The following is a 14,831-nucleotide window of genomic DNA, read 5'->3' on the forward strand; positions in this document are numbered from 1 at the left end:
TATTAATACTAAGCCAATAGGCCGATGTATGCAACGCCCTGATGCATTTAGTGCTCAAATCTCTGACAGCTGAACCGTAAGGTGGACAATTATTGTTTTAGGAATGTAAAAACCACTAAAACAATAGGCAATGTTTTTCATATGCTACATAACGAAACACAATAAATAGTGTTTTTGTAATTAGTTATAGGCTGTTTTTAAGGACACATAAATGTGTCTCTTTTGAAGAGGTAAGAAACAATGTAGCTGGTTGGTTATTATCAAAATCTTGCTTGAGTTTGTAGGGGGCAGTCCATGGTGCTGATAAAGCGAAGCAGAGATTTCACGCCAACCTGTCACTTCTCGGTCAAAAGCATTTGAACTTTGTTTATTGTTGTATAGCGTGATATAAGCAGAATTCTATATAATTCCAATGCAAGAAACTCCAAAAACTGTGCCCCCACGCCGATTTCAACTGCCCCCTTAGTCACAATATCCTGGCGCCGGGTCTGAAGACACTCAGTAAACACATTTTTACTTCCCTGAACATTGTGGGAAAGTTATTTTTCAAATCACCAAATGAGAACCTTTAGGGAATGTTACGGGAACATTCTGTGCAAGCTGTTTTAGAACATAAATATGAACACATTACAACTGTCATTTACATATTTTTGTTCTTGAAGCATCTTACCTTGTCCAGGTGGCCCAAGTGATCCTTTCAATGACAGATTGCTCAGCTACCATCTTTCCTGATGGAACCTCATGGACCTGCCGACTGTACGTACCTGTGGATACCTGTAATGACATCCCACGCAATTCAGCTACTGTGAGGTAAAGAGGGTTTGTAACAATGGATAACATAATAACACTGGTTAACGTAATAACTTTCAATAATATCATAACTTTTTCATTAATAATGAAATTAAACCGGTTAAAGGGGCAATCTGGGATTGACACATCATTTTTGGACTTTAAAATGAATGACGTCTAGCCATTAATTCTTGAAGAATATAAATGTCATGAGCTTAGTTCAACAGTCGTACGCCATCACAACCCAAAATATAAGCTTGTTTCACTCCACTGTCTGTAAACAATGTCATTGTAAAGAAACACAGTAAAGGCTATAGCTATCGTTTTGATCTCATGGATGGTCCATCCTTGCATCCATTGCTCCGTCTATGAATTTGAGAGTGGTTACATTTCTCCAGCCCCATCCTTCAGCTCTTTACTAAGAAAGTGGCAGGTTACTGCTTTATTGTTGTTTGAAAAGCAGATTGCCTCTTTAATAATTACTTGCCAGATAACATAATAAGACTGTTGAACGGATAACGTAATAACTTTTCAGGTGAGTAAAACATTTATTACCACTTAATTTGATGAACTCTGTGCTAGTTACATTTGCCAAGAGCCACCTCTCAGTTTACAAAAACTAATGTGAGGGGTCCCAGTGCACAGAAACATAGATTGAGGAGTGCTCTTTCCAGTTTATCAATTATGTCGCTCTTTTTTTTTCTCTGCAAAGAGGGGGGGGGGGGGACAATATAGGCATGAAAATATTATCCTGTCTTACCTCGATGTACTTGCTGTCAGCGGAAAAGTCCATCTGGATGACAAAGCCAGCAATGTCCTTGCAGTAGCCAATACGGTTGAGTGAAGGACCCAGAGTTAGGTCGTAGAAGTCCACTGCATTGTCCACAGAGCCCACCGCTAGCAGACGGTTGTCCGGGCTGAATCTTTATAACAAAGAATGGCCCTGTTTAATGCCATAATGTATGGGCAGGTTTCCCGGACACAGATTAAGCCTAGTCCTGGACAAAACGCTCAATGGAAAATCACCAAAAGAGTAGGACAAGAGTGGGAGATTAAAGAGCGGGACACCAAATAAAAAGGCAAACAATGGAGCAAATGCATCCATCGACATTTTCAAATGCAAAAAGTACTTGCTTTCTTTGATACAGTGCCTTCAGAAAGTATTCACACCCTTTGACCTTTTCCAAATTTTGTTGTGTTACATCCCGAATTTAAAATTGATAAAATTGTGTTTTTTTTGTCACTGATCTACACACAATACCCCATAATGTCAAAGTGGAATTCTGTTTTTAGAAATATGTACAAATTAATAAAAAATGTAAAGCTGAAATGACAAAGACCAGGGAAGCAGACATTGAATATCCCTTAGAGCATCGTGAAGTTATTAAATTACACTTTGGATGGTGTATCAATACAACTAGTCACTACAAAGATACAGGCGTCCTTCCTAAATCAGTTGACGGAGAGGAGGAAACCACTCTGGGATTTCACCATGAGGCCAATGTTAATTTAAACCAGTTACAGAGTTAAAATGGCTGTGATAGGAGAATACTAAGGATGGATCAACAACATTGTAGTTACTCCACAACAAATGACAGAGTGAAAAGAAGGAAGCCTGTACATAAAATAAATATTCCAAAACATGCATCCTGTTTGCAATAAGCCACTAAAGTAATACTGCAACAAATGTAGCAAAGAAGTAACATTTTTGTCCTGAATACAAAGCATTATGTTTGGGGCAAATCCAGCACAACACATCTCTGAGTACCACTTCATATTTTCAAGCATGGTGGTGGCTGCATCATTTTATGGGTATGCTTGTCATCAGCAAGGACTAGGGAGCTTTTTAGGATAAAGAGAAAAGGAATAAGAGCTAAGCACAGGCAAAGTCCTAGAGGAAAACCTGGTTCAGTCTGATTTCCAACAGACAGAGACAAATCTACCTTTCAGCAGGACAATAACCTAAAATATATGGCAAGACTTAAAAATGGCTGTCTATCAATGATCAACAACAGAGCTTGAAGAACTTTTAAAATAATAAAATATTGTACAATCCAGGTTTGCAAAGCTCTTAGAGACTTACGCAGAAAGACTCACAGCTGTAATCGCTGCCAAAGGTGATCTAACATGTATTGAGTCAGGGGGGTGAATACTTATCTAATCAAAATATATTTGTGTTTTATTTTCCATTAATAAATAAAAATATATAATATTTCTTCCACTTTGACTTTAGAGTATTTTGTGTAGATCGTTGACAAAAATACAATTGAATACATTTTAATCCCACTTTGTAAGAACATGTGGAAAATGTAATGGGGTGTGAATTCTTTCTGAAGGCACTTTATTCATTAGGTTACACCTCCGTCACATCATGCCATTGTTATGAACATTCTCAAGCCGCCCTCTACGCCATAGGGGTACCCTAAAGTGGTGATAAGCCCAGTCATTCTGGAGGGAGGCTAACTACTGTTTCGTCTAAATTACACTATTGTGCCTGGAAATACAATGACATTGCTAAAGTAGTCAAATATTTAGTAGGAAATAATTTTGCCAGTGTCATCATGTGGTCAAATTGACTTTAGACAGATGGCAATGTTGTCATTAGCTAGCAAAGTAAGTCAAAAATAGCTAGCAATGCTAATGTTAGCTAGCTAAAATCCGGTGGCCTCCCCTCAATCTTAGCTAGCTAAAGTCTACTCTGGCGACATCAAAATGATGACTAAATGTTTTCCTACTAATTATTTGCCTCCTTTTGAATGTCGTTGTATTTCCAAGCCACTGTAATGAACTTTTGATGAAATCTTCATCAGTTCTCATTGACGATGCATTGAGTAGAATGCTCAGTCGGGCATCAGTACAACACAAACGTTCAAAACAATATTGTGACGAAACATGCAACCCGTGAATATCTGTAGTACTCAAGGATAGACATTCTTAATTTGATTCTGATGCTAAACATAATTTGTTTACAATTTGCCTCATATAAATGGAACTGAACTGGTAACATGACAATTACTAACAGCAGAGTGAATAGAGAACCAAACTATGGCTTCAGCATAACCTTAACCTGCAACCTTCCAAACCCCATCCCCACAATATTTGGACAAATGTATCAATATTATTATGGTTATATTTTATTTAAATACACCGAGTGTACAAAACATTAGGAACACCTACTCTTTCCATGACAGACTGAACAGGTGAATCCAGGTGAAAGCTATGATCCCTTATTGATGTGACTTGTTAAAGCCACTTCAAATCAGTGTAGATGAAGGATGGGGAGGAGACAGGTTAAAGTCAGATTTTTAAGCCTCGAGACAATTGAGACATGGATTGTGTATGTGTGCCATTCAGAGGGTGAATGGGCAAGACAAAAGTTTGAAGTGCCTTTGAACAGGGGGTGGTAGTAGGTGCCAGGCACACTGGTTTGAGTGTGTCAAGAACTGCAATGCTGCTGGGTTTCACGCTCAACAGTGTCCCGTATGTATCATGAATGGTCCACCACCCAAAGGACATCCAGACAACTTGTGGGAAGCATTGGACTCAACATGGGCCAGCATCCCTGTGGAACGCTTTCGAAACCTTGTAGAGTCCATGTTGAGGCTGACAAATTTAGGCTGTTCTGAGGGCAAAAGGGGGAGCAACTCAATATTAGGAAGGTGTTCCTAATGTTTTGTACACTCAGTGTATATGTCTGTCTTGTCATAGTTTCTTCTTGTTTCTGTCCTGATTTTCTTTTTTAAGAAAATAACTCAAATACAATCCATCCCCACAACCACCTTGAAAAATAAGGGTGCTAGGGTGGGCTCACCGAATGTCTTGGATGGCTACACTCCGATCTCTCTTCTTGCCCCACACTGTTAAGGAGTTGACCAGGAGGACGATAAACTCGCCGTTCTCCATGCCTATGGACACCATCTCTCCATTGGGGCTGTAGGCTGTGCATTTGGCTGGGTGGCCTAAGCTGACTTTGTTTAGAAGTTTCTAGGAGTGAAAGAACAGGTAGACAGTAACAGTACCGAGGAGCAGGGCCATGCAGTCCTTTCAGGGGGCAGGTGCTAAAAATGAAAAAAGCCCTCTCCCACACATTCAAATCTCAAAATTCATAACATACTAACTGCCTCTGTAGTGATTATTATTACATTTTTTAGCACAGGCATATTTATTTGTGCAACACACTAACTCATCACAAATTGTAAGCAAACTAGTTACAGTGCCTCCTTAAAGACATGATTGACATAATTGATGTTGATGATTGATGTAAATCTGCTAGTTAGCTAGCTCAATATTTTTTGACTGATTGTGATTTATCTTCAATGCTCTTAAATAATAACTTTATAATATAGCCTAATATTAATAATATTCTAACTCATGATATATGGCTGGCTGGCTAGTGGCTTGTGTGGATATTGTAGTATATGGTGGTTAGCTAGAGTCTAGACTACCTGTGTTCCGTGCTTAATTTGTAAATCGGGAGGTGGGATACCTGGGGAGCTCAGAGGTACCAGAATTAAAAATAATAAAGTATTGCATGCATATGATCACATTTGCATAGTGGCATAGAGCAGTAAAGTAGAGGCGCTTAAAGAAGTTGTATAAAATGGGGACCATTATTAGTAGCCTAGGGTCCAGAAAAATGTTTGCCTTTGGTATTTGGTATTTTATTAGGATCCCTATTAGCTGTTGCAAAAGCAGCAGCTACTCTTCCTGGGGTTCACACAAAACATGACATAATCCAGAACATTAATAGACAAGAACAGCTCAAGAACAGAACTACATCAATTAAAATTAAAAAGGCACACGTAGCCTACATATCAATACATACACACAAATGATCTAGGTCAAATAAGGGAGAGGTGCTGTGCCGTGAGGTGTTGCTTTATCTGTTTTTTTAAACCAGGTTTGCTGTTCATTTGAGCAATATGAGATGGAATGGAGTTCCATGCACTAATGGCTCTATATAATACTGTACACTTTCTTGAATTTGTTCTGGATTTGGGGACTGTGAAAAGACCCCTGGTGGCATATCTGGTGGGGAAAGTGTGTGTGTCAGAGCTGTGTGTAAGTTGACTATGCAAACAATTTGGGATTTTCAACACATTAATATTTCTTATAAAAAGAAGAAGTGATGCAGTCAGTCTCTCTTCAACTCTTAGCCAAGAGAGACTGGCATGCATAGTATTTATATCAGCCCTCTGATTACAATGAAGAGCAAGACGTGCCGCTCTGTTCTGGGCCAGCTGCAGCTTAACTAGGTCTTTCCTTGCAGCACTCGACCACACGACTGGACAATAATCAAGATAAGACAAAACTAGAGCCTGCAAGACTTGCTTTTTGGAGTGTGGTGTCAAAAAAGCAGAGCATCTCTTTATTATGGACAGACCTCTCCCCGTCTTTACAACCATTGAATCTACATGTTTTGACCATGACCGTTTACAATCTAAGGTAACAGCAAGTAATTTAGTCTCCTCAACTTGTTCAACAGCCACACCATTCATTACCAGATTCAGCTGAGGTCTAGAATTTAGGGAATGATTTGTACCAAATACAATGCTCTTAGTTTAAAGAGATGTTCAGGACCAGTTTATTATTGAAGAATCTCAAATATATTTTTGATTTGTTTAACACTTTTTTGGTTACTACATGATTCCATATGTGTTATGTAATAGTTTTGATGTCTCCTCTATTATTCTACAATGTAAAAATTTTTAAAAATAAAGAAAAACCCTTGAATTAGTAGGTGTGTCCAAACTTTTGACTGGTAGTGTATATTTCTACAATTACATTTACTTTTGATACTTAAGTATATTTAAAACCAAATACCTTTAGACTTTTACTCAAGTAGTATTTTACTGGGTGACTTTCACTTTTACTTGAGTCATTATTAAGGTATCTTTACTTTTACTCAAGTATGACAATTGGGTACTTTTTCCACCACTGCTCAATACGGAAGTGGTCAGATGACGCGGATGCTAAGCTACAGGACTGTTTTGCTAGCACAGACTGGAATATGTTCCGGGATTCATCCAATGGCATTGAGAAGTATACCACCTCAGTCACCGGCTTCATCAATAAGTGCATCGACGACGTTGTCCCCACAGTGACCGTACCTACATATCCCAACCAGAAGCCATGGATTACAGGCAACATCCGCACCGAGCTAAAGGCTAGAGCTGATGCTTTCAAGGAGCGGGACACTAATCCGCTATGACCTCAGACAAGCCATCAGACAGGCAAAGCGTCAATACAGGACTAAGATTGAATCCTACTACACCGGCTCTGACGCTCATCAGATGTGGCAGGGCTTGCAAACTATTACGGAAACCCAGCCGCGAGCTGCCCAGTGACACGAGCCTACCAGACGGGCTAAATGCCTTTTATGCTCTCTTCGGGACAAGCAATACTGAAGCATGCATGAGAGCACCAGCTGTTCTGGACGACTGTGTGATCACGCTCTCCTTAGCCGATGTGAGCAAGACCTTTAAACAGGACAACATTCACAAGGCTGCAGGGACAGACGAATTACCAGGACGTGTACTTAGAGCATGCGCGGACCAACTGGCAAGTGTCTTCACTGACATTGTCAACCTCTCCCTGACCGATTCTGTAATACCAACATGTTTCAAGCAGACCACCATAGTCCCTGTGCCCAAGAAAACGAAGGTAACCGGTAAATGACTACCGCCTTGTAGCACTCACGTTGGTAGCCATGAAGTGCTTTGAAAGGCTGGTCATGGCTCACATCAACACCATCATTCTGGAAACCCTAGACCCACTAATTCGCAATCCGCCCAACAGATCCACAGATGACATAATCTCAATCACACTCCACACTGCCCTTTACCACCTGGACAAAAGGAACAACTATGTGAAAATGCTGTTCATTGACTACAGCTCAGCGTTCAACACCATAGTGCCCACAAAGCTCATCACTAATCTAAGGACCCTGGGACTAAACACCTCCCTCTGCAACTGGATCCTGGACTTCCTGATGGGCCGCCCCCAAGTGGTAAGGGTAGGCAACAACACATCTGCCAGCTTATCCTCAACACGGGGGCCCGTCAGGGGTGCGTGCTTAGTCCCCTCCTGTACTCCTGTTCACCAACAACTACGCGGCCAACACCATCATTAAGTTTGCTGATGACACAACAGTGGTAGGCCTGATCACCGACAACGATGAGACAGCCTATAGGGAGGAGGCAGTGTGGTGCAAGGACAACAATCTCTCCCTCAACGTGAGCAAGACAAAAGGAGCTGATCGTGGACTACAGGAAAACGAGGGCCGAACACGCCCCCATTCACATCGACGGGGCTGTAGTGGAGCGGGTCAAGAGTTTCAAGTTCCTTGGTGTCCACATCACGAACAAACTATCATGGTCCAAACACACCAAGACAGTCGTGAAGAGGGCACGACAACCCCTTTTCCCCCTCAGGAGACTGAAAAGATTTGGCATGGGTCCCCAGATCCTCAAAAGGTTCTACAGCTGCATCATCGAGAGCATCCTGACCGGTTGCATCACCGCCTGGTATTAAACTGCTCGGCATCCGACCGTAAGGCACTACAGAGGGTAGTGCGTATGGCCCAGTACATCACTGGGGCCAAGCTTCCTGACATCCAGGACCTATATAAAATGTTAAAAGACTCCAGTCACCCAAGTCATAGACTGTTATCTCTGCTACCGCACGCCAAGCGGTACCGGAGTGCCAAGTCTAGGTCCAAAAGGCTCCTTAACAGCTTCTACCCCCAAGCCATAAGACTGCTGAACAATTAATCAAAATGGCCACCCGGACTATTTGCATTGACACCCCTTTGTTTTTACACTGCTGCTACTCACTGTTTATTATCTATGCATAGTCACTTTACCCCTACCTACATGTACAAATTACCTCAACTAACCTGTACCCCCACACATTGACTTGTTACCGGTACCCCCTGTATATAGCCTCGTTATTGTTATTTTATTGTTACTTATTTATTTTTTAATTTTACTTTAGTTTATTTAGTAAATATTTTCTTAACTTTACTTTCTGAAAACTGCATTGTTGGTTAAGGGCTTGTAAGTAAGCATTTCACGGTAAGGTCTACACCTGTTGTATTCGGCGCATGTGAGAAATACAATTTGATTTTTCTCTTTGTTAAGGGTTTCAGTGACTGCATTAGCTGTGGTTGCTGATGCGTATATGGTTGAATTATCAGCATACATGGACACACATGCTTTGTTTAATGCCAGTGGCAGGTCATTGGTAAAAATAGAAAAGAGTAGAGGGCTTAGAGAGCTGCCCTGCGGTACACCACACTTTATATGTTTGACATTAGAGAAGCTTCCATTAAAGAAAACCCTTTGAGTTCTATTAGATAGATAGCTATGAATCCACGAAAAGCCATAACACATAAGCTTTCTCAACAACAGGTTATGGTCAATAATATCAAAGGCTGCACTGAAAGCTAACAGTACAGTTTCCACAATCTTCTTCTTATCAATTTCTTTCAACCAATCATCAGTAATTTGTGTCAGTGCAGTACATGTTGAGTGCCCTTCTCTATAAGCATGCTGAAAGTCTGTTGTTAATTTGTATAGAGAGAAATAGCATTGTATTTGGTCAAACACCATTTTTCCCAACAGTTTGCTAAGAGCTGGCAACAAACTGATAGGTCTGCTGTTAGAACCAGTTAAGGCTGCTTTACCACTCTTGGGTAGCGGAATTACTTTGGCTTACCTCCAGGCCTGAGGACAAAGACTTTCCTCTACGCTCAGATTAAAGATATGACAGATAGGAGTGGCTATAGAGTCAGCTACCATCCTCAGTAGCTTTCCATCTAAGTTGTCAATGGCAGGTTTGTCATTATTGATCGAAAACAATACTTTTTCCACCTCTCCGAAACTAACTTTACAGAATTCAAACTTGCAATGCTTTTCTTTCATTATTAGTTTTTTTTTTCCCGCATGAATACAATGGCTCACTCACTGTTTATTGTTGGCATTTCCTGACTAAGTTTGCCCACTTTGCCAATGAAGTAATCATTAAAATAATTGGCAACCTCAAATGGTTTTGTGATGAATAAGCCATCTGACTCAATGAAAGATGGAGTTGAATTTGTCTTTCTGCCCATAATTTCATTTAAAGTACTCCCAATTTTTTTTTTCATCATTCTTTATATCATTGATCTTTTCTTCTTCTTTTTGTTGAGTCTAGTCACATAATTTTTCAATTTGCAGTAAGTCAGCCAGTCAGATGTGCAGCCAGACTTATTAGCCACTCCTTTTTCCCCACCTCTTTCAACCATACGGTTTTTCAATTAGTCATCAATCCATGGAGCCTTAACAGTTCTAACAGTGTTTATTAATAAATAGAAGAAGCAATTTCATAAATTCATCAAGTGCAGCGTCTGGATGCTCCTTACTAAATCACATCAGACAAACAAATATGTTTAACATCATCCACGTAAGAGTCACAGCAAAATATTTTGTATGATCTCTTATTCACTATTTTAGGCTTGGATATAGCCACTATATTGTGATCACTGCATCTAATTGGTACGGATACATCTTTAGAACAAAGTTCTACAGTGTTAGTAAAAATGTGATCGATACATGTTGATGATCTTGTTCCTGTAGTGTTTGTAAACACCCTGGTAGGTTGATTAATAACCTGAACCAGATTACAGGCACTGGTTACAGTGAGAAGCTTCTTCTTGAGCAGACAGCTTGATGAAAACCAGTCAATATTCAGGTCCCCAAGAAAGTAGACCTCTCTGTTTACATTTACAATTTAGTCATTTAGCAGACGCTCTTTTCCAGAGCGACTTACAGTTAGTGCATACCTTTTTTTTGTTTTTTGTTTTTTTGTTCATACTGGTCCCCCATGGGAATCGAACCCACAACCCTGGCGTTGCAAACACCATGCTCTACCAACTGAGCTACATCCCTGCCGGCCATTCCCTCCCCTACCCTGGATGACGCTGGGCCAATTGTGCGCCCGGCCATCACATACACCATCACGCATTTCACACATATTATTTAGATACTGACTGTTACCACTTGGTGAACCTGCAACCACAACACTTCAGTAACACTTGACATAAGATCTTCTCTAATTTACAGGGATATGGCTCTGAATATATACAGCAACACCTCCCCCATAAGCATTTCTGTCTCTTCTATATATGTTATATCCTTGTATTGCTACTGCTGTCTCATCAAATGAATTATCTAAGTGAGTCTCTGAAATGGCTAATATATTAATTTTATCTCATGTTAGCAAGTTATATATTTCATTAACCTTATTTCTAAGGCTACATATATTAATATGGGCTATATCAGCCCTTTCCTGGTAGCTTATCAGAGATAGACATAATATGGAAAAGAGCAAACAAAGCAAGATAAAAAAATATACGCCAAATAGCTCCTCAGACCCGGCCTTGGTCGGCAGGATCACTGGACAGAGAGTAGCAGTCCCAGCAACTGATGCCAACTGCGTCGCAGGATCCAAACTAAAAGGTTAGCTAGCTACTAAGAAACTTTCCAATACAACAAACTTTTCTAAACGCATTTCATGCAATTCTACGTCATTTTACATGACTGGAGACTTTGGCAAAATATTTTTTAACACCGCACAAATTATCGAAATGACAGCCTTTGGCACTGACAAACTGAGAATCTGAGATCAATAAAAATGACCTTGTCTTGAATCCATCAATAGCCTAGGCCTAGGTGTGTGGAGAGACACATACTTTACAATATGAGAAGGAAATTCGTCCGAAAAAAGCTTTCCTGTTTCACTGACTCACCCAATGATGCACAGCTCACTCACCCGTGATGGGCGTTGCGCTCATGCCGAAAAACTACCTCGCTCTTGTTTTACTTTGTAAAAAAACTTTTGCTCAATAGGTCTTTATGGAAGTTGATAAAATATTTTGGTAGCCTACAGCAGACAGAGTCTTCTCATCAGCAGGAACCATTTGCTTTCCAACCTGTGTTTTCCCGCGATTGTATTTGAAATATTGTGAACGGCCTGTTTTGTCTGCAAGCTGTTCATTGACAGATTTGCCGTGCGTTCCCGACCTACTCATGGTGTAGGCGGCTATTCTGAATTATTTAATTTAATTCTGAATAGACAGCAGTAATTCTATAACTTTGGCAAATGTATTTAAACTTATCAGGGCTGCTGCAGCACTTCGAGCACCCTTCCTGTGGCTATGATTCTATAAGGAAATACATTATGAAGTGCTGCTGTGTGTAGGCTATCAGCCAACCAGACCGAATATTGATGATGATGGAAATCAAGTGTTAATCAAATGTTATGCTGCTGTGGTAGTACTGTTGATATTTAAACTAGGTATATCTTGACACACACACACACACACACACACACACACACACACACACACGAGACCGGTGACTGCATTTCAAGCCATGCATGTTCGGATACCGGGCCCATGCAATCTCAGTACAGGGCAGACTGGGGAAAAAGGCATAACTGGGTGCACGTGAGCTCCGTACAGGGCAGACCAACAGACAGGGTAGGGGTGTGGGGTGGCAAACTTGACGAGGGGCAGTGGATTCAGAACAACAATGACAAAAACTGGGTTAACAAATAATTTCTCCCCACCCCAACACACAGCTGCGTCGGACATGCATTTCATGTTTTTGGGTTTGAACGCACCCTAAAAAGGCAGACTGTTCACCATCCTTATCACTCACCTTATCTGCCAGGTCCCATATGCGGATGGTGCCGTCATCGCTGGCAGAAATGAACATGTCTTTTGAGGGGTGAGTAGCTAGTCCCCAGATTCGCCCCTGAGTGTGTCCGTTGATCATGGTGTTGGAGGCGGCATTCTTTTCACCCACCTCAATGATCTCACCATCTTTAGTTCCAACAAGGATTTTACCCTATATTAAAAAGGTGAAATACATTTTTTTACATGGGGTTATTCCTTGAATGAACGTGGAATACAGTATTTCTCAATTTACAGTACAATCAATCATGATAATACCTACAGGTACTCAGTATAAACTGACTATATTAAAGAGAATATTCATGTTAAAGTACATATAATACATTTACGCTAGCATGTTCCAGGATAAAATAAAGTTTACATTTTTCTGTGCACAATATTCCCAAACCACATTAGGGAAACAAAATAAACTCTTCTTCTGAATTGGTAATTGATCACTAGCCCCTACTTCCTTCCCACTCCTGTAGATTGCGACATTTCCACCCAGCCAATTAGAAGGAAAGATTAAGCTATTACCATATAATATCCATCTATCTCTATGGGGTCCTCTGTAGCTCAGCTGGTAGAGCACGGCGCTTATAACGCCAAGGTAGTGGGTTCGATCCCCGGGACCACCCATACACAAAAAAAAAAATATTATGCACGCATGACTGTAAGTCGCTTTGGATAAAAGCGTCTGCTAAATGGCATATTATATTATATATTATATATATATATTATATTATATATATTATATGGGGCAAATCTTAATAAAATTGAATTTGCACTTAGTCTCCCGTTGACATTGCATGACTAAGTGAAAATTAGTGGAAGTCAGGATTCACCCCTATTTAGTGTCTAAGGTAAGCTTATAGGGGTCCAGTTCAGAATTCAAGTATCACAAAGCAGACATTGATAGTTCATGTATAAGTGGGAAGAACACAGAACCCTACCTTCCCCCGGCACACGGACCGAACATTCTCCACTGCCTGCCCAGTCTCCAGTTGGAATGCTCTACAGCGCTTCATTTCCTGGTCCCACAACTTAACTGCTCCGCCCTCCTTAGTCCTGTTAAGAACACATAAGTTGCTGTGTGTGAGTATGTCATGTACAGTATGATATATGTTGTGTTATGTTCTTCCGGTTGTCATGTTGTTGTTTACTTGTCACTCGGGGATGAATAAAATGAATAATTGCCCCTTTGGGTGGAGTAAAGTTTGTTGAATTGAATTAATTTGAATGGAAGAATCAAATGCTTTATTATTTAAAATATTGAAAAAATCTAGTTACAGACAGAAACAACTTAGCACAATTTGAAGCCATATGGGGCAGAGTCTTGCAAGCATTGGAAAAACCGATGGCTGAAACCAATGGCCGTTGATTGTGAGAATAGATAAGAAACAATATCAGAAATAAATAAAACATTGAATAAATATGGATAAGTACTGATAGGGTGGCAACATGTGGGTCTGAGCAAGTGTGATGTCATTAATGTTTGTCGAGTTTTCTGTTTTTCTGTTTTGACTGTTGCGCAATAAGTCCTTCCCTAGTCATGTCGAGTTGAGGATCTATGCATGTCTAAATGTTTAATTAATTGTGGGAAAACGAAATACAATCTTACAAAAACAATGAATTAATTTGAATGGAATTAACACTCACGCATACAGCTTTAAAAAAAAAATGTATGTACATATGTGCATCCATTCCTTTTACATTGCATCACACTTCTATGATCACAGTAATTATTGCTTTATGTATATTTTTAGATGAAGAATAGCAAATGAACATATCTCCTTTATTTGTGTATGCATCAATCGTTGCACTGTACTTTAACAATCCATTTCTAACTTTAAACAATACAGTAAAAAAAATAAAACGTCATGTTTGATTTTTAATCCTGTAACTCATGTCTTGCTCACATTTTCTGTAAACTGTAAGCAAGAATCAATAAAGTCAAAGTCCGAGTACTCACGGCCTCTCCTTCCCTCCAGTCACGATGAGGCCATCCCTGAGTGTGGTGTACATTGTGAAAACGGGCCCCGTGTGTGCTTTGGCCACCACCCGCACCAGAAAGTGCTCTCGCCACACATACACATCACCATTTATGGCACCGGTAAATGTGAGGTTATTCTGTCAGAACAATGACAAAACTCTCATTAAAAAGGTACAGTCTTTGATCAGAAAAACAACAAAAAGGCTGTCCCACCACCTTATTTTGGTATACAGCTGAGGGATGGGGCTAAGGAGATGTAACTCCTCTAAAATACATAAACGTCACTTTTGATGACATTCACAAGACATGGCAGACCTTAAATAATAATCAATG

At 40.2% G+C, this 14,831-nt stretch overlaps 1 protein-coding gene across 1 annotated transcript in view; it reads right to left on the bottom strand.

Annotated features, from left to right (window-relative positions):
- Positions 1 to 14,831, bottom strand: part of eml6 (EMAP like 6) — a gene marked incomplete at both ends in the record, with an annotated part of 73,532 nt that overhangs the window by 4,860 nt on the left and 53,841 nt on the right. The window contains 6 exons of the mRNA XM_084156591.1: positions 671 to 774; positions 1,550 to 1,712; positions 4,601 to 4,773; positions 12,492 to 12,680; positions 13,459 to 13,573; positions 14,478 to 14,635. Coding sequence (XP_084012717.1) covers positions 671 to 774; positions 1,550 to 1,712; positions 4,601 to 4,773; positions 12,492 to 12,680; positions 13,459 to 13,573; positions 14,478 to 14,635 — 902 coding nt within the window. The remainder of the gene's footprint in view (positions 1 to 670; positions 775 to 1,549; positions 1,713 to 4,600; positions 4,774 to 12,491; positions 12,681 to 13,458; positions 13,574 to 14,477; positions 14,636 to 14,831) is intronic.

Source organism: Coregonus lavaretus (genome assembly GCF_964263955.1).
Source record: "Coregonus lavaretus genome assembly, chromosome: 40".
Lineage (NCBI taxonomy): Eukaryota > Metazoa > Chordata > Actinopteri > Salmoniformes > Salmonidae > Coregonus > Coregonus lavaretus.